The sequence below is a fragment of the Micropterus salmoides genome, unplaced genomic scaffold (assembly GCF_014851395.1).
Source record: "Micropterus salmoides isolate LMB-PRFRI ecotype aquatic unplaced genomic scaffold, ASM1485139v1 Ms_hic_scaffold_15, whole genome shotgun sequence".
Taxonomy (NCBI): Eukaryota; Metazoa; Chordata; class Actinopteri; order Centrarchiformes; family Centrarchidae; genus Micropterus; species Micropterus salmoides.
Window position 1 is genome coordinate 7,738,599 of NW_024040596.1, and position 25,568 is coordinate 7,764,166.

General features: G+C 38.0%; 1 protein-coding gene across 1 annotated transcript in view; it reads left to right on the forward strand.

Annotated features, from left to right (window-relative positions):
• Positions 1-25,568, forward strand: part of lrp1bb (low density lipoprotein receptor-related protein 1Bb) — a 264,366-nt gene that overhangs the window by 234,188 nt on the left and 4,610 nt on the right. The window contains exons 70-88 of the mRNA XM_038720173.1: positions 1,866-1,972; positions 2,201-2,333; positions 2,718-2,840; positions 3,038-3,160; positions 4,681-4,821; positions 5,084-5,218; positions 6,176-6,295; positions 6,498-6,739; positions 7,024-7,247; positions 8,041-8,147; positions 9,190-9,306; positions 9,566-9,739; positions 12,650-12,775; positions 13,118-13,282; positions 18,616-18,777; positions 19,316-19,490; positions 19,837-19,941; positions 22,912-23,025; positions 25,273-25,349. Coding sequence (XP_038576101.1) covers positions 1,866-1,972; positions 2,201-2,333; positions 2,718-2,840; positions 3,038-3,160; positions 4,681-4,821; positions 5,084-5,218; positions 6,176-6,295; positions 6,498-6,739; positions 7,024-7,247; positions 8,041-8,147; positions 9,190-9,306; positions 9,566-9,739; positions 12,650-12,775; positions 13,118-13,282; positions 18,616-18,777; positions 19,316-19,490; positions 19,837-19,941; positions 22,912-23,025; positions 25,273-25,349 — 2,670 coding nt within the window. The remainder of the gene's footprint in view (positions 1-1,865; positions 1,973-2,200; positions 2,334-2,717; positions 2,841-3,037; positions 3,161-4,680; positions 4,822-5,083; positions 5,219-6,175; positions 6,296-6,497; positions 6,740-7,023; positions 7,248-8,040; positions 8,148-9,189; positions 9,307-9,565; positions 9,740-12,649; positions 12,776-13,117; positions 13,283-18,615; positions 18,778-19,315; positions 19,491-19,836; positions 19,942-22,911; positions 23,026-25,272; positions 25,350-25,568) is intronic.

Here is a 25,568-nt window from a genome sequence, read left to right on the forward strand (position 1 = left end):
CGTGGCTAGTAAAGCCTTATCCAAGAAACAACATGCATCTCCTGAGCCTATAGGAAGACGGGAAGTAACCTTGCCACTGGTAGCAGGGCTGTGGCGATTAACCTATAGCTGGTGGACTTCAGTGTAGCCGGGGTTGTTGACTTGTCACTGCCAGGAGTATAGTCATCGGGCTCCACTCACTGTACTAGTGATGTGCGATACCACTTAATTCCTATCCGATCCAATACCAAGTAATCCCCAGGCTGGTATTGCCGATACCAATAATTTTTATAATAATTTTTTCTAGTTTAATGTGACGTCCCCCCTCCCGTTTCTGTATTTATGAGAGAAATAAGGAGTAGGCTGCAGCCTTACCAATTCAAAATAATAGCTGCATAATGACAAGACATCAAACATATTCTTTCATTATAATGAAAATATCTTGCTCAGAACTGCCGCTTCATAACATCATCCTATTATTTTGACTTAATCTCAGATGTTTAGCGAAGTTTGCAATGTTGCCAAAGTATTTCACTTTCTTTGCACACACATCACACACAGCGTCATTATTACCTTCACAGCTAAAATACAGCCAGACGTGACGGCTTTTACAGTCAGCCATAGTCAGTATTAGGTTGCGAGAAATGTAAAGGTCTGCAGAGGCTCACTTCAAAGAAGCTCAGTCACAGAGCCGTAGCGCAAGCATGACTTTGACAGGCGGAAGGAAAAGTAGTTCCTATCAACCGAGTAGCCTATAATTAGACCATCCTGGTGACAGTAAGATACTTATGATAAAACACACACTCACTCCAAATTACCGAGTTTTGATCCTAGAGCAGGAAACGTTGGAATCAGAAATATCGATACTTTAGGATTGATCTGCACATCACTACACTGTACCCATAGAGTCCAGTACAGGGCAGAGCCTGTGTGAAACAGAATGAAGGTTACGATATTGTAACCCTAGTTCTATTACCACAGGTGGAGCCCTCTACCGATGGGCCCTGCTGCTCTGTCCGCTGAAGAGGCAGCGAGTCTGCTTCCATATATATATGGTACACACATATCGGTAGCGACGTTTGGATTGGCTAAGCACATGCACATTTTCAGTGTGCTAATATTCTAATACTTGGAGAGTCCAGTTGAAGGCTCTGTCTGTGCTAATAAAACTATGGTTACAACAAGGACTTTGGTTACAATATTGTAACCTTTTTCTGGAGTTCATACAATTCAGTAATTTATATTACTCTGCTGAAAGAAAAGGTTCTCTTGTCAACGTCAATAGCTTGGAGTGTGTGATACAATGAAAGTTTCAATGTTGCCCTGTGCAAGGGCATTTCTCTTAAACAAATAACATAATATCATAACATAGAAAATACAATAAAATTTCATATTAAAATAACCTAAAAATTACCCATTGCAAGGTTTAATTTTTATTTAAAAGAAGGTATCCCTTATTGCATGGGCATAAATCCATTATGTATCATGGATTAACACCTTATTATCATGCCACATAAACTTAGGAACTGGTTGAAGAATTGATCAGTGTATGAAGAAAAAGATTGTCTCTATGTACTGTAATGCTATTGCAGACCTAGAAAATAAAAAGTTCTACAATACTTGAGATAATTTTGCAGAGTAGAAATGGCTTCAGTTCTGCTGATTTTCTCTGAGTTTTGCTGTTAAGCACTTTGTTCAGCAGCAGGTAGTACACAGTATGAGCTCGCTAACCTGCAGGATAACATCATACTGTATTTAGGAGTGACAAGTTCCAACAATTTCTCTCCAAGAGCTGTAGTTTATAGTCAGCAAGAAACTTTAAGGGTCTCACCTGAGTGTTTTCTAGTTGTCTAGGTTGTTGACTGATATACTTTGCCCTTTTCTAGTAATCCCTTCATGTTCCGTCAACGAGTATGTGTGTGCCAGTGGAGGGTGTGTCTCAGCCAGCCTGCGGTGTGATGGACATGACAACTGTTTGGATGGCTCGGATGAGGTCAGTGCAGCTTCAAATGATTCCTAAAAGCAACCAAAAAATTATTTGTATTTAAGTAGTGCAGCTTCACAGTGTACAGTAGTTCAATGACGAGGAGCTGCTTGTTTAATCGTGGATCAGCCCGGGTTAAAACGTGAATCGTTCTGTGTTTTAGTTTCCTTTGATTGCAGCTGACAACTTCACTAGAAGGGACACTTTTCATGATTTATGGTGATTCTTTGCTGGCAGATTGGCTGTGTGAAGGAGTGCAGAGAAGATGAGTTTCTCTGTCTGAATCGTGCTCACTGTATCCCTCGACGCTGGCGCTGCGATGACACGTTGGACTGCATGGACCACAGTGACGAGGAAAACTGCAGCCAGGGTAGGTTTACACAAATGTGACCTCATGTGAGTGTGTTGATGCTTTGTGGTATGATTTTGGTGACCCTGAAGGTAATACATTATGCTCCCTCAAATCTTTAATTTAGTTTAATATAAAGGGGATAGAACAACAGAGAATCATATAGGACAGGGGAGTTGTGAGCACATGTGGCAGAGGTTTTAAAATATAATGAGAGTGAGAGATTTCAGATGAGATGAAAGACAGAAATAGATTTAGACTCTTCTGAGGCAAAAGACAGGGCTGTCTTGATCATTACGTAAAATGATCTGTCATTATAATCTTGTCATAGACAGTTTTTGAAAGCAACCTTGAATTCACTTTTTTAAACCTAATTTCAAGTGTTAAAAGTCTGTGTAATTGCAGGTGCTTTCTTCTGCCGGGCTGATGAATTCATTTGCAACAACACCTTATGCAAACTCCACACATGGGTGTGTGACGGCAAGGACGATTGCGGTGATAACTCTGATGAAGACATAGACATGTGTGGTGGGTTGAAATTGTCACTCAAAAGGCTTTGCTTTGAAGACAACTGATCCATATTTTATAAGCCACTACTTTACTTTTCTCAGAGAGGGAGTATTTCATTGTCCTTTCATAAAAGATTGCACACAGTTGGGGGTTTTTTGTTGTTGTTTTTGTCTTGAAAGACATATCCATTAGCTTTTACCGTCTTTTATCTCCAGCTAAACTTCCCTGCCCTCCTACAAGACCATTCCGTTGCAGAAATGATCATGTGTGTCTGCGCACAGACCAAGTGTGCAACAAAGTGGACGACTGTGGTGACAACTCGGATGAGGAAGAGTGTGGTGAGCACAGAATGCATATTTTGATATGAAAATAGAATTGACATTATGGTCAGTTTATTAAACAGAGTGCTACTTGTATTATTTGATAATACCCCCTGATTAAGTGGATCTTCAGAGGTGCAAATATTGTTTAATAAATTAATAATGGTATTTATATCTTAGATTATTTAACAAATTTTTAAGGGCTCAAGAGTTAAATATATCCTGAATTTTTATTACATGTGTTGTGGGATTTTTAATAAATGTATTCCTGTTCTCATGACCACTTTGATTTATTTATGTGACCCCCATTAGGGGTCCTGAATCCCAAGATTGGGTACCATTGTTTCAAAACAAACTGGATCATTAACATTACTTTTTTGGCCTCTCTTGCCCATGTGGTATCCTTTGGTATATAATGTCAAACACTGACCAGGATGGTAAATGTTAGTATGTCCAGCAGGTTTCTAATGACATGTTAAATGGGGTTTCAAAGTTGCACAGACAAAGCTTAGGCCTGATTCCTAATGCATAAGAGGATTACATGGCCTTGAACTGACTTGAGTACCTTGTACCTACTGTACTGTCTGTCGTGCAATAACACAGTCGTGCGCAGTTTGAGAATTATGGGAAAGCGTATTTTCAAATATGGGAGTTGACATTTCTTTTTATACCCGTAGTTAGCTACATGTGCTGCAAATCATCACTCTTAAGGTTGTTTACAGTACAAAGTGTACAGGCTGCATTGTAAAAGATATAGTGTACTTAATGTTTGTGTTGGCTTTTTATTTTCTCTGATATGCCCAGAGGCACAACCTCTGTCTGCAGCTTTTACTTTGTCCTGATGTCTTCTCTCAACACAAGCCTGCTGTGAACAATCACACAGAGCAGACAAGAAAGGAAGGGACAAATCACTTTGTCGTCTTCTCATCTTTCACTCTTCTATTCCTCCTGTCCTCTATTCATCTTCCTCTCTGATTTCATTGATATATCCATCAATCTCTTACCTCACTCCATTACCTCTCACCATTGTATGCTTCTTCCTCTCTATCCATCCCTTCAATCTCACCCCAGTCTCATTGTTCCCTCCATCCACCTGTCTATTACTTATTTTTGTTCCAGTCCCTTCCTCCTCTCTGTTGTGTTTGGGGTGCATGTCAACCTCTCGTTCTTTTTTTGGTATATTTTGCTATGAAAGATGAAAGCTGGATGGTGAATTCAAGTAAATTGATGACCACTAACAAAATTTACGCAAAGTAGCTGAACGTTTTTGTCGGCTAGATTATAAGCAAACAGCTGTCTCTGTGATAGTGTACATCTTTTATTTTGAGAACAGCGACAAACTGACAAACTGTCAATAATTACAGTTAAAATATTCAGAAAGAAAATATTTTGTTAACAAAATTATCTGTTTTGTAAAAGTAACCAAGGTAATCTTGGACATTAGAACATCACATATAATAAAAACTAAGTGATTAGTTAGTTAGGTTAACAGTTCTTGTTGTCTTTTCAATTGACACTGAGTGTGTGTACTTAAGCAGAGGTGGTGGCCGGAAGACCTCGGCATTGTGGGAAAACAGAGTTCACCTGCAGCAGCCAACGCTGCATCCCAATCCAGCTGCAGTGCGACCTCTTCAGTGACTGCGGCGATGGTGGCTCGGACGAGCAAGACTGCAAGGCTTGTAAGTAGCACCAGTTGACTTGAGCAAACAGATCAAAGAAGCATGAAGAGTACTGAATGTCACCATGATGTTATCAAGAAGCTCGGCAATCTCTTCATTTTAAATGTAATGTTTTGTTATTTATGGTAATATATGTATGCCCATGTTTGAGGTGTGTTGTGTGCTATATGAAAGACCTCCTGGCTTTTGCACATCAAAAGAAAAACACAGCAGGTGTCTTAGATGCAGAGGACTGAAGTGTAATCAAAGTCTTTATTTGTAGTTTCCAGCGGAGATGTATGTGGAAAGAAAACAAATCCATGTGGAGAGGATGCTGTTTGCAACCAGACAAATGCTAATGCTATATGTCAATGCAAACCTGGGTTTAAGAGAAACCAAAAGACAGGCCAGTGTGAAGGTAATGTATAATAAATTTTTTTCCTATTGTAACAGTCAACCAATTGCTAGTTCAGTCACTACAGCTCTATTTACTGGACTGATGGGTTAACAATTTATTATCCTTAGATCAGCCAGATATGGCATTTTATTTTATGTTGCAAAAAAGGTGTCATATATGAAATGATAGTCCTTGGGGTTTTAAAAAGTCATTTGATTTGCATATGCTGATAAACAGAAAAGCCGGTTCTCTGCAATGAAAAGACAAATAAAATGGCTATTTCAGTTGTGTCCAAACATGTGATTGTTCTCCATCCCCATCACGTGGAGAAACTCTTGACAGGACACACAGACTGACAGTAGCCATAGAATTATGCTGACATCAAAAACTGTTGACAAACTACAACAGAATGTGTGTTGATGATAAATCAAAACAAAGTTAATGTTGGATAAAGTCAAGGAATAAAATACTGCAAAGAGAGAGATTCTGTATCAAAAGTCATTTTAGTATTATAAAAATACAAACGGATATTTGCTTTCCAAATGTCACAGTGTTGATCCCCTCTCCCACGCACACCACACTCTCCTTAAGGCATTTTGCGGTTTTGATTATTTAGTCAACCTACTGACTTGGTTCTTTTTTCCCCAGTTAATGGCTTTTGTCTGATAGTTATTGCCTCTGTGCAAACTGAGTGTAGTTTACTGCATGTGTATAATTTCCTCTTCACAAATGCATTGAGGGCGTCACTTATCAGGGGACAATGTAAATAAAGTTCATACTGTATTTCTTGCTTTGCATATCATGTCTTGACCACAGCCACTTTTGGCCTTGTCCTGACTGTTCTGTGCTGGAATGTATTTCTCATATATCATCTGAGTGTGCAGCCTAAGTGTTTCATCAATGTTGAAAAATATAATATTTCTCTAACTTTTCTAAAGCAACCAGTTCCTCAGTAAATCAGTCTCTCTTTTTTTTCAGAAATAAATGAATGTCTGCAGTTCGACACGTGTCCTCATTATTGCACAAACACTAAAGGATCTTTTAAGTGCACATGTGACCGAAATTATAAGGAGATCAATGGCAACTGCATAGCAAAAGGTATGATCCTAAAGTTTAATATCAGACATCCTTTGGTGGACTTTGCATAAATTCTAATGTGGTGATTTGACCTCATTGTAAAATGAGTACAGTGTTGTAACTGTATCTTTGTGTACTGTGCTGAAACTGTTAAAAAAATGGAATTTAGAACATTTTCTTTTCTTTTCTTTTCTTTTTTTTTACATATTAACTCTCCGGGCAGGACCAGAAGATCGCGTGCTCTACATAGCTAATGATACTGAAATACGAAGTTTTGTGTATCCATTTAACCAGAGCCACGGCCACAAACTGCTCACTCACATTGAGGACAATGCCCGCATTATCGGCATGGATGCTCTGTTTCACCACCAAAAGTTTATCTGGGCTACCCAATTTAACCCTGGTGGAATTTTTTACAAAGACACTCTAGAAAGAAGTCAAACTAAAACAAATGTCAGAAACATTGTAAGTATATCTAACCTGTGGCTTTTTTTCAAACATCCTAGCAATATTTTATGTATATTGGATATTCACTGTTTTGTTTATAAAATCTATTGTTATAAGGTTTTATAGCTGGTCAGTTGTTCATGTAGTCAATTTAAAAAGTAAAAAATGACATGTTAAGCTGTTTCGTACAGTAGACACTATACGTAATGTATAATTGCTATCTTTATGAGACACAATTTAAAGTCAATGAAGGAACAAAAGTTGAATAGAGCACCTGACTTTGTGGCTATTATTGGTTGCAGTGTTCAGACTTTCGTCGACCCAGAGATATTTCTGCTGACTGGATCACAGGCAACATTTATTGGACTGATCACTCTCGGATGCACTGGTTCAGCTATTACACAGCCCACTGGACTAAATTACGATATTCCATAAATGTGGGGCAACTTAAGGGGCCAAATTGCACCCGCTTAATTACTGACATAGCAGGAGAGCCATACGCCATTGCTGTCAACCCAGCCAGAGGGTAAGTTGGCCACAGAGCTATTCTCTTTTCCTACTGACATCTCTCAGCTCCCAACTTCTGTCAACAATTAGGCCAGATGTCTTGTCAAACATGCCTTGCTGTTGCCTCACAAAACAAGCTTTTTACTGGCTAAGCACTGGTATTTGAAGCAGCTACAGAAAGTGCACCCTTAGCCATCAAGCTATCTATGGGCTAAACAAATATTATTAAGACGTGGACCTTTGGACCTCTGTGCACTTTTTGACAGTGGATCAATTTCCAATACTAGAAAATGTATTACCTATTGCTTAATGATCACTGAAAATGTAAGCATAATTACTGAGCGGCAGTGGAATTAGCTTAATCAGTTACATTGCCTATTACATCACATTACTCAGACTCAGGACCATCAAATGTGCCCTCCAACAACAACAAAGCCACCACACCCACATGTGGTTGTGATACATCACTCTCAGTTAATCTTCAGGCTTACCAAATGTTCTTCAGCCGCATCGCCATCTAATACTTTATTAGTTGGCAAGTAAAGATGTAAGAACATTATTTGTCCGTAATGTTCAATAGGTTTGGAATTGCACTTACATTATGCTGATAGATGTTACATCATCGCCAAGGAAAGAAGGATTTATACAAATCTGTGATAAGAAGCACACTGTGTTGCAATAGCTGTGACACAGTTAGACAGGCTATATGCATTCATTTATTTGGCTATATAGGTACAAAGGCATATTTCTGTCCATGATATTTTATTTTTATGGTGTCAGGGAGGTTCAGTATTTCTCTTGGTCTGTTGCAGGATGATGTACTGGAGCGTAATAGGTGATCACTCTCATATAGAGGAATCAGCCATGGATGGCTCCTTACGCAGAGTGCTCCTGGACAAAAATCTCAGGAGACCAACCGGTAGGTATTTATTTTAAAGCCCATAAGCTATTTACATTAATTTTATTTATTTCCCATCGTTACCTTGGCATCTTAATAGGTACACTGTTAAGTTTTCAAAAAAACATTTCTCATCACTCTTTGTCTGTTTTGGGTCCCTCATGTAAGTTCATGTGAAACTAAAAACATGTGGACATGCCCACTACATTGTGCTACTGAAGATGTTGAATAGGCTGACAACCTCATTAGCCAATATCCACATGAGCAAGTTCACACTTTGAACTAAAGCTGTTTGTAATTGTATATCTCATTAAATTACATTATTAACATTAGTTATAGTGCAGGATGGATACCCATAGGGACATGTGTCATCAAGTTCTCCAGTTTGGAGTATGTTATTACCCATATACTATAGTATAACTATGTTGAATATACATTAATAAGCACTATGTATTATATACTTTAGAGCCAGTGCAGTCGCAGTACACATTCACAATGTATACATCTTTAAATCCAAAGCTTTTATATGCCAACTATAGATATAGAAAACAACACCAAGGTAATGTAAGTAAAGAATACTTTACAGCCTCTCAGAATTTATTGGTGTGTCTATAGGGAGACACTTAGTGCTGATCTAGTTTTGAAGAGCTGCTTTGGCCTCCTTTAATTCAAGGGACCCACGCTCTGTCTTGGTCACAGAAAGAGGAATTCATCATCTGTGGAAAAACGCAAACCTATTTAAATGCCCAGCCAGGTGCTCAATTATCCAGTCAGACTTTTGGGAGAAAATAAAAGTGAGTGGAATGTACAGTAAGAACGCCTACACTCTGCCATCAAAGGTGCATTGCACAACAAGATGGTAATCTACTATGTTATACTGTCACAAGCAATAGATAGGGTTAGAAAGACAAGAAACCCTGTATTCATGTTCTGTTGATCTGCTACATATGTGTGATGATTCTGATTCCTTAAGTCTATCTTAAGGTAACCTGCAATTAGGAATTGCATGATGATCGCTGTGTAATTTGACAGGTAAATAAATCTTTCATTCATCCTCCCACAGGGCTGGCCATTGATTATTTCAACCAACGATTATACTGGGCAGATCCTGAGCTATCACTGATAGGGAGCATGAGATTGGACGGCTCAGACCCTCTGGTGACAATCAGTGACAGACACGGTAAAGCCAACTGGAAACTAAAGCACAACTTCTTTAAACACATAGTATTCATACTACTTTATATCAACATTGCAACAAAATCACTCCTTGTATGTCTCTGAAGGGTAAGCTTCTACTAAATAAAGTGTGTTAAGATCAATCTGCCCACGCTGCATGTTATTGCTTCTTCTATCCACCCCAGGATACAAACTTTCATTAACCCAAGGCAAGTTTTCTTAAAGAGTTACTTCTGCTTTCTTTGTCTCTGCTGGATCTACAGGAATTTCCCAGCCATACAGAATTGATATTTTTGAAGACTATATCTATGGGACTGGACTAAAGCATGAGATCTTCAAGATTCACAAGTATGGCAAACAGTCGGTGGAATTTCTCAATTTAGGCATGGAGAAGCCTACTAATGTTCTGATCTCCCACCGTTACAAACAGCAAGATGGTAAGTTTTAAGTATTAAATAATAAATATTAATGCTATATGCATATCATTGCTTTTGGGGAATTACTGGGAGGAGATTACAAAATTAAGATGGCCCCTAACAGGTTTAGATTTTTTAATTTATCAATTTATCATTTGTCATATTTATATCGGTTCTAATTAATTTTTTGTTAGTTTTCAGGCTGTATTCATAGTTTCATTGTCACTTTTATTTTCTTTGAAATACTGTTTATTTTTTACATGTTTACTTTATTTAAGTTGTAGTTATGTTCTCGTTGTCATTATCATTTCTCTGGTCACATTTAAACACATCTATTTCCTGAGACTCAGTCAATCAGCACAATCTCTCACTGTAGGAGACCAACTTTAGTGATTTGTTACATCGCTGGTGTTAATGGTTATAGTGCATCTGACAGCTCAGTCTTGGTCAGTTTTTCACTTAAAGGGCAGCTGTTCCATTCCCCAGAGACTCATTAGGCCAGCCGTGTAGTGTGTAGTCTGTGGGCAGAAGATGTACACAGCCTGCAAAAAGCTATGACATAAAGGCCTGATATCTTGAACAAAACCCTAACAACCATTTTGATTTGTTTTGAGCGTTCATCCTCATCTGTAAGACATATATGAGCACTGATTAGTTTTATGTTTTTAGTATATACTGTATGGACCAGTGCTGTAACCAATAATGACCTGTCAGAGACATAAAGTGGGTCGATAAAATTATATGATTTCATTAGAAAAATAACATAACCTCTGAATGTTAAGGGCTGGTCGCTGAGAGGACTCAGATGTGACACTGAGAAAGTGTTAAAAGGAGAAATCATTGGGGATTTATTGATAATTGGCAAAACACAGTTGTCCTTTTCCAGGGCCAAAAGCCTGAAGTAATTGGAAATAATAATTCAGGTAGCAAAATCACAAAACTAGTCTCTTCTCAAATTAGGCTATAGCACTAGTACTAGTGAAGGGAACAGACGACCTGGCAAAGTACGAAGTGCAGAGCTGGGGTTTATGAACTGCAGGGGTTGATTGTGGAATGACTCTCAGGTGTGTAGAGCTGCCATGGCCAGTTTGCCGACACACACACACAGGACACAGACAACACTAGAAAGGGGAAAACATAAGAAACACTAGGAACTGATGGTGAGGAACTGAGGGTGGTAAAGCCAGATCATTACAAATCTATAAATCTAAATCACATTTGGACACAGTTGATTTGGCCTCTTTAGCGCTCTGTTAGATGCATTGGGTTGCTTTAACCCTTTCATGCATGGTGGACAGTTATTTTAGCAAAATTTTGGGCTACTATATTATGGTTATGTTCTCCAAGTCATTTGAGGACAGTCTCAGTTGATTGATGGCAACATTGTTAACAGTGGTTACTTTCTTGTTTTCCAAGTATTTATTGCTTGATGACCTCATCAAACCAAGATGGCCAATTGTGATTGCCATGTGCTAAATGCCTCAGTCATATCTGTGAAAATTTTTTATTCAAGGAGGTCAATCAAGATATAATAGTAGTATGTAGATAGTACATAGGAGTATGTGCAGTAAAGTATTATTAACAGGTTTATGTTTTATAAATTAAAATTTAGAGTAAAATGTTTTTATATACCAAAAACCAACTGACTACGTATGGGGACATTGATTTGATTTCTGTAACCTGCTATTATATCTATTCTACTTTTACAAAGATCACATATTATAATAAAACAGACATTTAGACACATTCACAATGTACATTTGAGCGAGATTGTGTTGCAAGGCTCCAAATAAAAACACAGAAGACAAGTAAAAGAAAAACAGTATAAATATAAGTATATGCAATATAAAATAGAATAAAAATATAAAAGAAACCGAATAAAGAAAAGAAATTGTGACTTTTTTCAGAAATGTAGTAGCAAACAGAAACATTATATGTAGCAGCAGGATGTGATATAATAGTGAAACAGACGATATGAATATACAGTAAATGACAGACAACAAAAATATGAAAATAAATAACAATGCAAAAGTACATATTACAGGATTAAATGGAAACGTTTGACTGCCTTTGCAAGAAATAAGAATAAGTATTATATTCACCTACTGTAAAGAAATCAGTTTTAACTACAACTATGTTATCTGTTACATGTTTGATGTTGATATGTTAAAACTGAGATGATTAAATATGAAGTCAGATAATGATAACAATATGCTATTGGGTTTCCGCATACATGTAACTTCAGTTTTAGATACCACCAAAACCAAGTGTTTTTCCTCTATGTGTTCCTAAAATATATTTTTTATTGTTCATTTTCAACTATTGAGGTAAATACATAGCATACCATGGCATAAAAAACATATTTCATATTGTCAGGTGTGAAATTTTACTCCTTTGTTGCATGGTGTCCACATACGTGGACAGTTAAATAATTTTAAAATAGAACAGAATTTTGAAAAAGATGTAAATTGTACTGTATTTAGCCGTATTTTGAGTTATAAAAAGAATCTTTAAAAAATCTAGATAATTTTTTTTAATAATTCATGCATAAGAGGGTTAAATTCAAATATTAATTTTAAATTAGTGACTGCAAGACCTATTTCATATACAAGATACATGATATGTTTGTGTTATTTTGTCCACCCACTGCAAATGGCAGCGAAAAGAGCACTTCAAAGTGCCACCAATCAATTAGACAACGGGAATCTGAAGATGAGGCTTGTGTGAAGTTGTTCAAATGCTTTAGCATTGTGCCTCTCTGGACTTCAAGAAATAACAACCATTAAAACAGAAATTAAAACACTTGAAATAAATAGCTTCACTCTGAGAATGCACAAACACATTTTTCACAAACAAACCAGTCTTTCTCATCTCAGTCCAGACTGACAGATTATCCTCTTGGCTCCTTTTTTATTTGTGCTTTCTCCACAGCATCAAATCCATGCCTGAGAATGTCATGTGACTTCATGTGTCTGCTTAACCCAACGGGTGCCAGATGTTCATGCCCAGAGGGGAAGGTACTGGTCAATGGCACCTGTAGTGATGTCATCATCTCAGGTAGGCCTACTCTTGCATTTCATGCCACAGTTAAGATGGCTTGTTGTTGTATGATATATCAGCATCTTTAATGGTGTTGCTAATAGGTAGACACCCGTCTTTGATTTCAACATAAACTGAACAGTCGTAACAGCATTGGAAACAAAATATAGCACCAAAAATAAATTTGAAACATCAATAGTTGAGGTTGAGGTTGCATGGAGTTTGTGTTGCTCATCTACTCAAAAATTCAGGTTCACACCTCTACAGTTGTTGTTGTCTGACATTAGCAGCATAGCACTGTTTGAAGTGACTGCTACACACTGCAACACAGTAAGTGATATGGGCTTTACTGTTGTGAAGGTGAACTGTGCCGTCCCCCCTGCGAGAATGGAGGCCGCTGTTTAGCCAATGAGAAAGGAGACTGGAGGTGCTACTGCTGGCCTGACTTTTCAGGGGAGCGCTGTGAGGTCAACCACTGTACAGACTACTGCCTAAATGGAGGCACCTGCATGGGCTCACCTCTGGGTAAGTCCGCTTCAAAATATACTGTCAAACAACATCTGCAGCATCACTGCCACAGACATTTTCAATTCAGAATTCATGCACATTTCCTCCTGCACACTGATCCAGTGCATGATGGCATTCAGCCACATTTGTCTTCCTTTAAACTTCCATGCCCTTCTCACATGAGCTCAAATTTGCCACATTACATCTGCCAGTTGAGCAGTTTTTGTCATTGATGCTCCTGCCGAACGAGTCTCAAATATCAGCCTTCTTTCATATCAAGGTCTTCTTTCATGCTTTCATGGTTTCTGGAACAACTGGTTCTACCCCACAATTTATTGATTGTATATGAATATGCTGAGATGTCAGCCGTAGAATTGAATCAGGATGTATGCCACTATTAAAAATGTTATGGTTGATTTACAGGTCTGAACATCATCTGCCCATCATAGCAATTACCCACAACATCTCCATTTCCATTTGTTATCATAAAAAAAGATTCACCAGAGCAATTTCCCTGATGCAAAAAGTATAGCGTGTGTACTCACATAAATATTAAATAATGGTAGAGTCTAATTCAAGTGGTTTGAATTCATTTAAGATGTATTCATTGACTGACATCCAGTAAATAAAATTATAAATCGGGCAGTACGTTTCAGTTTGAGTGAGACATAGCAGTTAGGCCAAACAGTTTGAGAGGTAAAAAAAAATGTGGGCTTTTGATTTGTGATGTGAATGGTTTTGATTAAACATTTATTCAATGAAATAGGCTTTCACACTCCACCAGTCTTTTTAAATCATGCAATGAAATCTGTTTATTTTTCCTTTGGCCTTTGGGAAACAGGTCTGCCCAACAGGAAGTAAACAGATTTTGAAGGAAAATCTGTGTTATTATCTTTTTATCTCAAATTCTTTTTAGATTTTTAAAACAACTCTACGTGACATAAAAAAAAAGAAGCCAGGATAATGACTGCTGCTCATTAAACAAAATACAGTTTGTCTATCATAAAAATCAGATACATGCCATGGGATCACTGCAATAGGGCTTCAGGACTGAATAAGAGAGAGTCCAACATGCTACAGTTGATGATGAATTGTATTCCTATTTATGGTGGACATCAGAGAGGAAAATGAAAGTGCTGCTCAGGACATTTTCGTTCATTCATGTTTGGCAATTGTTAATTTTTTCATGTACGAAGAGGTTTTGCTGCATTGAGCCCATGTCTTTGAGGCAAATGAATATTGGTCTGAATAAGTGACCACTGTGGTGATAAAAAGGGACTGAAGGCAACCTCACAATTGATTAAGGGCTGGAAATTTTCCCATTATATCCATAAAAACACAAGTTGTCATTGAATTCCTGCTCCCCTGGCCCTTTGGCTGGTTTACTCTAATGGAACTATTGGCAACAAAAACACTTAAACCATAGACATTCACAACTGTTCTCATTTTACTATGTTTTTATGAGATTTATTTTACAAGATTTATTTACAATTCAAATCTGTGTGTCTCTAAGCTATGACTTACTGTGTGGTGCAGTACAGGTGAAATACACAATGCCATCCTGAAATATTCTTGGTTGTGTGTTTTTCTGCTGTGTGTATTTTGGGTATAGCTATTCACACATTTATGATAAAGCTAAAAAAAAGATGCAAATGCTAAGGGCTGGCTAAGCCCATTTGAATAAAAAACAAAACACACAACTTCTGTGTTGTGTTGTCTGAGTGTGTGTTTCTTTTACCTCTTAAACGTTGGCAATGAAAAATATTCTTAATAACCACAGAGTGCACAGAAAAAGATGGCACTGATCTAAAATTGTCTGTACTTGCCTCCATTATTCATCATAACTTGAATGCCTTGCTTAGTACAGCTTAATTTTTATTTTGATTAAAAGTATGTTTTGTAAAGGATCCTAATTCACTCTTAGTGATAGTCTCCCAATCACCTTTTCTGTTTATGTTTTAATCTCTGTTAGAATTAGTAATCATATATTAACAATTATTTTAAAATGTGCAATTCACTACACCTGTCATGGGTAGGCTGAGTGTTGTGGCAGGGAGTAGAGGTTTGGACTTAAATGCAGACAATAGGCAAGAAGGTTGCAGTCCAAAATAAAGATTTATTAAACAAACTAAAAAGGCTTACGCTGGGAGCACAGCAGCAAATGTCCCAACAAAGGAAACTCCGACCGAAACATAATCCACAAGAAAACAAAGAACTAAGTATAATCCATGGGGTAGTATCCAAAAACACAGAGAACAGAGAGTACTGACACAGGCAAGCAGGTGAAACCAATTGAGGTGGACAGACGGGACCAGACCAAAATGCAGAAACACAAACTGAACACTCAATAGATGAAAACTAAACAGGACATAAAACAAGCAGACTGAACAGAAGAAGACAAACTAAACATAACAGGAAACAAGCACGCAAGACTAAACACTGTCAAATAAACAATCACCAGAGAGAGAACACAAACAAACATTTAGCAGACAGAAAACTAAATAACACAAATAAACTACAACCTAGGAACAGACTAAGACTAGGATAAAACAGAACACAAAGCAGACAAGACTAAAATAATAAAAACATAGAAGTACACAGACCAGGAGTAAACACTAAAACATAAAGTAAGGCACAGAACTAAGAACTAAGGCATAAAAAACTAAAACGCAGGACTAAGATAAGAAAACAGGAAATGAGACAAAACTGGTAAAGTGAACCAAACTGAACATGAGAATAAACAAGGCAGGACAGAAGAAACACAGAACCCCAAACCATAAAACAGGAAAAACATGAACACAAAACCACAGTCCTAACAACACCTTCATGTAGATCCAAAACAAATTGTATTTAAATTGAATTACCTTCATTTGTTAACACATGCTCTGCACAGAAGGTAATTATTTGGTTTATTCTGCAAGTCAACATACTGTTTTATTGTTAAAGGTCTACTGACATACTGCCACATAAATGGTCTGAACGTATGAGAGTGCCCAAAGACATGATCCCTTTTCCAAATAATTAAGCTTAACAACAAATCAATATAGTTAACCAAGATCAGCGTGTGCCTTCGATCTGTAGGCTAGGGTTTGATAAATAGTCTGCACTTTTCAAAAGTGCCAAGTTCAAAAAGAAGGCCTGAGGCTGCATATCATAAAAATTTGGTGGTGTATCCCCAACTCCACAAACTGACTCAGGTGAAGTTGTAAAAGCAAAAGTAAAGACTTAACTATGTATGCGTCACCTTCATGGATTTCCCATGTAATTCATCCCTTTACAAACTGACAAACAGAAACCAAGACAAGGCACAATGCATACTGGTGCATTTTTATAAAAATGTCACTGTAACATGGCTGTGGTAAGCTGATACCTTGCAATGTTGCATCAACAACAAACCTGAGCTAGTATGAGATACTGTATGTAACACTAACTAAACTATCCTACGCCTAAAACATACTCCAACTTTCAAATTATGCAATAATGTTCACTTGAGATTTATAGAAAAGAAGTGTTAATCACACAGTTGGTAGTTCAGGGTGCATGGGAGTTTTAAGCTTTCACATTAAAAACACAGAGCTGGGCAGCCTGTTAAGAAAGCTTATAACCCCAGCAGCCATTGAGTTAACAGAGAAGTGACGAGGCAGAATGATTGTCTCTTGGACATTTCTAACCCAGATTATCCCAGCCACAGAGTTGTGGAGTGTGAAATTACGAAGTAGTGTGGTGTGACCTACATGGCGAAACCTGTATCCATGGCAACTTGGTTGTCTACTATGCAAGCAGTCGTGCCTGGGCAGCGACAATTGTTGCCTTTTCTGAACATCCCTTAAATCAGCTGTGATGCTCCTGCCTGTCCATCAGGAAAATGTGAGTGAATCATGGTGGGGAGTGCACTGTTTTTGAAGTTGATTTGATTGAAACATTCCCACCTGCTGATAATGTGCTACTCCTACTAACAATAAATCACACTCATTCCACTCCAACAATCACTATTTTTATATTAATAGATAAAATGTGGATCAGAGGGAAGGGTGAAACACGCAACAAAGGTCCCCAGTCGGACACCTTGGACGTTGCATACAAGGCGCCAGAGCAAATTTCTTTTGCAGGGTGTCTAGGTTCACTGCTAAAGTCATTGTAAAAAGCCTTTTGGCCTGTAGGTTTAATCAGTGTCATCAAACATTTACAAAGTGCAAATTTAAATAGCAGAAAAAGAGCATTCACACACAAATTACAAGCAACCATTAATGATTGTATTAAATTGTCATGTCGTTTTAGACCAGTGAAATTGCTGGTCACTTGAGGGGTTTTATTGGTTTGGGTGTATCCGATCCACAGTCAGGAGAGTTGTGGAGGTACCCTACCTGAAAAAGGGTGGGCTTTTCTCTCAAGTATTGTGTGTGTAAGCCTTTAAAAATATGTTGGAAAAAAAAAAATCTGAGGGAAAAAAAACACTAGGTAGAATCACCTCCCCATGATGTTGAAGCCACTTGAGGTCGTTTGGACAGCTGATTAGGATGCTTCCTGACACCTTCCTGTTAGAGAGATTCCAGACATGTCTGACAAGGAAGAAAACCGTGGGCAAACCCAGAACACACTTATATGCGTATTGTGTCTGGCCTGGGAACGATTTGGGATCCCCAAGAGACTGACTTATCTGAGAAAATGGCACCTAAGTGTCTCTCCATAGGTGCTGATCTGCAGTCACCTTTACCCATATATGAATGTGTCTAAAAGTGACGGATGGACCTTTGCCTTTGCTCACACAAGAGTACTGGATGTTTTTGTTACTGATTCTATTTAACACCTGTCTTGATGACTGTGGGAGTATAATTTCCATACAACATGTAGCTATGATTGACAGATTGACGGGCAGTTATGCACTGGAGCTGTATAAGCATAAGTATGCATAATGCATAAGCATGTATTCCCTGTAGACAAAGGAAAGTGTTTTTTTTAATGGGTCACAAGTTTCATTTTCAAACAAGAGCCCGTAATAAACAGCTGGGCCATTTATATTTTAGTAAATGTAACTCAAACAGGTGCATTTGTAGGGGACTATTTTTTGTCATAAGTACAAAAGACTAATCACAGCAGGATAGTATATGTGTGATAGACACTAAACTAAAGAGCCCATGTTCATTGTAATGAAGGAACACATGACCCAGTGCAGCAGCATGTGTATTGATATGTTAATGCGAGAATTTGTGAAAAACAATGATGGTCTATGGCACAGAGGAATAAGTTTTATTAGGATTTGGCTACACAGACAAAATGAGTCTGAGTAGGACCAATGCATTGTTAGTTTTGGTCTTTTCATGCTTTCTTAATCTTTCATTTTTTTTGTCCAGGTAAGCCTACATGCCGCTGTCCTGTTGGTTTCTCAGGGCCTTTCTGTGAGAGGAGGATTTGTGACAACTACTGTTTAAATGGGGGAACATGCGACGTCACTCAGGGGAACCAGCCAGTTTGCCGTTGTATGGCCGAATATACTGGGGACCGTTGTCTTTACCGTGAGTCCTGCACCTATTACTTGGTGGTGACAAACACAACAAATGATTTATTGTCATGCACTAGGCCTTCATATGATTGACATTAGCCTTTCAAGTATAGCCGCAAAAACAATCAGAACAAAACATTGATTTGAATTCAGTTATGCCACATTAAATCTATAGAACTAAGCATTTGAAAAGTTCATACACAGAGTGGAACAAAAACAACCCCCTAAAGTATTTTCTTTCCACAAACACCACATCTGCCTCTCTTTGCAGATAAACAAAATCAAAGTACTCCAATCAAACAACCTTTGGGCATTTCTGTGCTGAAGTGATAATGCATTTTCTTTTTCATTGTTTTGTAATAATTGTTTGGTAGAAAACAATTTCAACAGCACATCATTAGTCCTGCCCGAGGGGGTAATACATTTTCATCTGTGGCTAAGATGTCATTTGATGTGGATAATTAAGTCCCATTAAAGCCCAACTTAACTGTACGTTCCCAGTTTCTCATTACATGCTACCGTCTCTCTTTGTCTCTCTGAATGTGAAACAGACATTTGTCATCACTACTGTGTGAACTCCAAGGCCTGCACTCTATCCAGTAGTGGCTATGTGGAGTGTGTGTGTCCTGCCAGGTTTGAGGGAAACAAGTGTGAGGTGGACAAGTGTCTTCGATGCCACGGAGCTCCATGCCTCATTAACGAGGAAACAGGAGATGTGGTTTGCAAGTGAGTGATTGGTATCTACTCACTGTTCTTGTCCCTCATCCTCTTTGTTATAATGCAAAAGTCCTCATCATTGATTGAAAAGCATTAGGTCTACAGTGTATTCTCTGGTTTCAGTTTCTGTATCCGCAGGAATTGATTTCATTAAACTGGAAAAATGTATTGGGCCACTCACCCAACAGCAATTTAGGTTGTGGTAATGTCAGTGAATTAGAAGCCAGATGAACTCTCCTTCTTTATATGAATTATGCATATGTTTGACAAAACTGTTGAGTCGTTTTTGCTTCTTGTAAAAGTATAGTTTTTAGTAGTGCTTGTCGCTAGCATCCATTATTTCTTCACCCTCCAGTTGCACAAATGGCAGAATAGCACCGAGCTGTCAGCTGTGTGACGGATATTGCTACAATGGAGGCACCTGTCACCTGGACCCAGACACCAACCTGCCTTTCTGTCAGTAAGTCACTGCTTAATGGGTGAAGGAAAGTGGGGGCTAAAAATGAACGTTCTCTACTATTATCCACACTCTCACTATTTCCATTCAAATGTCGTCTCTGTGCCCAGAAAGCCTGGCCTAAGATCACCAAGGGGCACCATTTCCCTGCTTGGAGAACAGAATAAGATACATGTCTTCCTCTGGAAAGAAATCCTTAAGTTGAGGGAAGGTTTGATGTCACTATGTGGAGGCCATGGCACAGCAGGGGGCTGAGTACCAGTACACCATCTTATGCTGTGTGACACCTTACTGTGGCTTAAGGTTTTTAGGCAGATAAAAATGGTTTCAAAACCCCTTCAAAGCTTGCCATTCTGAACATATCACACTGTTCCTTCTTGCAGCTAAGAGCTGATGTCAGGCTTCTCATGACTCCCTTCAGTATTAGGTTTTAGAAGTTTGCTCTCTAAAAAAAAGAAGCTGAGGTATGTGTTAGTGGTAGGACATGTCATGAAATTCAACGGCAAAAATTTGTACCAGACAGAAGCTTGACTGGCAGACACAAGGAAATCATTGTGAAAGACGAGTCAAAGTGCTGCCTATAGATTAATACCACCTCAGCGTTAATCACATGCAGTGCTGTGTTAACAACATCTCCAAGGAGGAAATTGGAAATCCATTTCAAAAGTCAACTCTCTGTTCTTTTAACTGCCCACTATAGTTAAATTGAAATTTGTCGCCATCACTCACAAATTCCAGGGGATAGAATCAATTTCTATGCAAATGTTCTCATCTTATTCGATGAGGTTAACAGATCCTGATAATGTGGTTTATTATTTGCTGCAAAGAACAGAGATTATGTGAGATGATGGATATGTCTGTGTCAAGAAATCATAATGTTTGACCTTAATACTCTGAGTAAATGTATATTTCATCAAGCCTTCCCAAAGCGAAAAACCTTGCAGGGCAGAGCTGCTTCAATTGTAGTGATAATTATTGCATTAAACAATGAAAAAGGTTGGGTTTTTCCATGCATCAGTATGCAGTAAAGACATCTATGGTAAACATCCAAGCCCTGACCATCGTTCGCTAAGAATTATTTAAATATTATCAGTTGCTTCAACAGTTGTTTTAGCCACTTAGAGCAATAAACCTACACCAATCAATAGTTGGCCACAACCGTATTACTTAGCTCTGATGCTGTAACTGAGAAGCTGGCTTTGGACTATGAGTGCACAATAGCACTCATAGTCCAAAGCCATGAAAAGGTGTTGTTGATGTGGCACTTTTTACTTAAATTTTTTTTCTGGAATAACATTATTTCCACACAGCTATGATATTTATATATATATATATATATTTTTAAAGGACTAGTAAACAGTATCCAGTGGACAGTTTGAACAAGTCCCATATTCTTAGAAAATTAAATGACATTATATGGTTTTATTGTTAGCAATAGAGTTTAGTTAGAGTTTGGTTTAGTTAGAGTCGACATACAGCAGTAAGGTTTGGGTAAAATACTCCACTTTGAAATATTCTAAACATTTTCTAAACTGATGCATATCCACAGGGATGAATTAATTCAATTAGTCACAACAATTTTCAATATTGGTTTTCAAATTGTAAATTATAGAGAACGGAAGTTAGGAAGTCATGACCGGGCTAACCTCTGTTCCACTAGCTTCTGTTACTCAATGCAATCTCTCATTCAACCTTTCATTAATCAGTCTTTCTAAAAAATAAAGGTTGTTCATGGGGTCTACTGTCAGTTATATTCCAAGACAAATTGGCATCCACTTTAGCAGTGGCTATTAGGAAATTAAACCATTGTGATTTTAACAAAGTTGATGCCAGTCCTGGATCACCTTGGTAGCCCAAGGGTTACATGCAGGTTACATGCATGCCACATGGCTGCGTGTGCGCAACAGTTCGATTCAGATTCTCTCCCCATTTTCTGTCTACGTCTTCACTGATCAGTGTCAAATAAAGCCAAAAAAGTTAGTACATGTGCTCATAAATACATAATGAATATCTATGCTCATAATTACAAGAGTGCAGAAGAAACTATAACTAACATGAAAATCTACAACCACGGAAGAGTGGGTACTTGCATCTTCATCGCAACTTGGTTTCATTCATATTCTTAAAATTCTTCTGAAGTCATTTTCCAATTTTGTGCTGTAATGACTGGTGTCAGAAAACTGAAGATGTGTCTAAGCTAGCCACAACTCATTCAGTTGTGGCTAGCTTAGTCAATCCATGACATTTAGCCCGCAAAGGTCTAGGGCTTATGGGAAATGGTGTTTGTTAAAGGCCACTAAAAACTAGACGTATGCTGTTGAGAGGATTTTTTGTTATTAGCATTGTTACAAATGTTAATGAGAGTTTCATTGAGCTTTTCGTACTTGTTCCAGTTTCACTTCAGCTCTCTATATATGAATGTGATCAAGTATAAGACAGTAAAAGACTTAGTTATTTTAGTTATTTATATTATTTTTTGTGTTTTTCTGTTTGTAGTATGATGTGATATTCACTCTACAGTAAACTCTAAAATGTACCTGTATGACATCTTATACATTTTGATATTTTGGAAATTGTTTGTTATCCAAAGTTGGTATTTTTTGAAAATAATGTTTTGTTTTTGTGCTGTTATATTTTGTTGGTAACCAGTTGACCACAAATCTTTGTTATTAGTCTTTTTATTACAATCCCATACCTTATTTCTCAAAGAAATACACATGTCAGAGGTGAGACCAATTTAACAGACTCTTCTCTTGCAGATATACCTCAGTCGGTGAGCAGTGAAATTGATTTGTGTTCATATTATTTATTTTGCTAATTTGCTGGATGCGGACACAAAATTGACTTACTCCGTCTTATAACTGAAGCTGCTGAACGGGATTAGTGTGTCAGTCTCCATTCATCAAGCAGCCAACAGTTCAACAATATACATTCTCTGGGCCCTTTTATCACTCCCAACACAATGTTTTGCAGCTGCACGTCAGGGTTCAAGAACCAACGTTGTGATGAGCTGGCCAACCCCTGCGATTACTTCTGTCAGAATGAGGGGATGTGCACATTAACAGCTCTTAACAAACCACGCTGCAAGTAGGTCCTTCTCACCTCTCCAGCTGTATTCAGAGCCTACTCACCCCCTTTGTCCACACCCCCACCCCAACTCCATCTGGCTCCATTTCAGCCTTAGTCCAGTATATGGGCTGTTTGTCACAGTGCCGCCTTGTAGCAACTTATCATGTAATAAGTGATGGATAAAGTCAAAAAGTAATTCAACATGACTGAAAATAGTCAACTGAAAGATTCAGGTTTTAAACAATGTGTGTTGTCACAGCCAGGGCAGTGTTAGTGTTAGCTAACTAAGTTGTTTGCAAAACACTATTTTTCTCTGAGCTTTTGCCATATTGTTACCAGCAATGTTCACAGCTGTACTTAGCATTTGACCAGGAGGAAAAATATTTTCTCACTCACTCATTTTATCTAATATCATTATTTTGTAATAATAAAGTATTCATTAACTTATTGTCGTTAAGTAACAGCATTTTTATTATTATATCACCTTTGTATTATTTTAGTTTTTTTTAGGTAACCTTTATTTAAGAAGGAAGTCTCTGAGATAAATTAGCTCCTTCACAGATTTAACCTTAATGGCATGTAAAATATGTCACAACCTCTTTAGATTAATCACTAATTAAGCAGTAGCCTACTGTGCATTAAAAGAATAGGTCGACATTTGGAGAAATATGTTTACTTGTGCTCATGCTGAGAGTTAAATAGGAGCTATTTACTGAACTTAACTGTACAGTTAATTTGAAGCTACTGCCAGCAGTCAGTTAGCTTAGCACAAAGACTGCAAGGGGGAAGGGGAAGCCGAAGGCAACTAAATCCAGACTTCCTGGAGTCTCCGCTAGTTGTCTGGCAACCTCAAGGTGACTCCAAGACCAATAAATATTTCAGCACGTAACCCCCTGCAACATGTTTTTTTAAACTGCTTTTTGCATGGATTAAACAAACGTGAATAACATATTCATTAGTGAGCTTTAGACGTGCTGGCCAGCTGATGTTTTTTACCCTTGAACAGAGCCAGACTAGCTGTTTCCAGTCTTTGTGCTAAGCTAAGCTTACCAGCTGCTGACCATAGCTTCATATTTACCATCTACACATGAGAGTGGTATCAGTCCTTTTATCTAACTATTGGCAAGAAAGTGAATATTAAGCATATTCCCCAAAATGTCAAACTATTACTTTTATATCACTTATTTTTGTAGTAGTAGTAGTAGTAGCAGTTACGGACAGTAAGACATCTCTATTTTTTTATCCATATTAATACTAAAACCTTCTCTTAGAACAAAGTTATTACTGTTTTTGTTAGATTTTGTGCAGGTAGTAGCTGGTGTGGCACTTATTACATTATCAGTTGCTGCATGACTCTGTACCTTTGCTGCCCCTCACTGCCACCCATCCACCCATCTCATGCAGTCGTCACCCAGCACACAAGAATCGTGAGGGAAACTAAAACGTGACACTGTCTGTGTGATGTGGGCATCAGTCTGTGCATTTACAACCTGTGCATGATGGCAAGTTGAATATGTTCGTTATTGACCAGTCATCACATATGCGTATAATTCACTAGGCTGAAGTAATTGGTGAATATCTTTTAATGTCTTCGACACAGGTTAAGAAAATTTTGTCATTTCTTATGGAATTAAGAAGATGGTTTACACTTCCCAAAGGAGATCAAACTCCCCATTGCCCCTTATTTCCCATTAATATTCAGGTCGCTTTGACATTTCGTTCTACGAGGGTGTGATACAGTTCCCATATGTAAGGGGCTGGATTCTTATTTTTGATAGCCTGATGTTCAGTTTTTTTAGAGTGCATGTAATTCAGAGTAATTTCATTTCATCCAGCCGCACCCACCAGATCACTCATGGCTTTACAGGCCCATCTGCGTCAGTTGTGTGAAATTAGTTATCACCTACTCTAACACGGGTCATACATCACACCCATCGGATCCCATTGGAACACAAATGAGATGACGACTTGTTGTCCCGCTGTCATCCTTTGATTTTTTTTTCCTACACTGAATACTCCACATGTAAATTCACACACACTGTTTATGAAGACATGTATATACATAGTGCTCTCTCTCCAGGTGGTGTTTTGTTTGTCTTGGATCAAAGCACTTCATAGCAAGACCGAATCATAATGTGTTGTATATGTAAGCCACGGTCACATCATAATGTAGTTCATTTTGTAAATGTGTTTTCTCAGCAGTTTTTCTGCTAGGAAAGGTATTCTAATGGTGGTTTATTTTTACTCTCTTTTGACCTCCTTCAGATGTTCAGCCAATTGGGCAGGAACTCAGTGTGAGAGACCCGCCCCTAAAAGCAGCAGGTCAGACAATACCAGTGGAGGTGAGTATTGGGAATTTCAAGATGCCTTATTATAAAACCTTCACTCAGCCGGTTTACCTCATTTGAGTTTGAGGAGCTGCTGTCATTGACCCATCAGATTTCAGTAATGTCACTGTTCTGTCTTCAAATACATTTTAGGTAATACGTTAAAATATCTCAGGTAAAAAGCAGCAACTATACTATAATGTTTATTCTGAGCTCTACATACCATGTTACCTT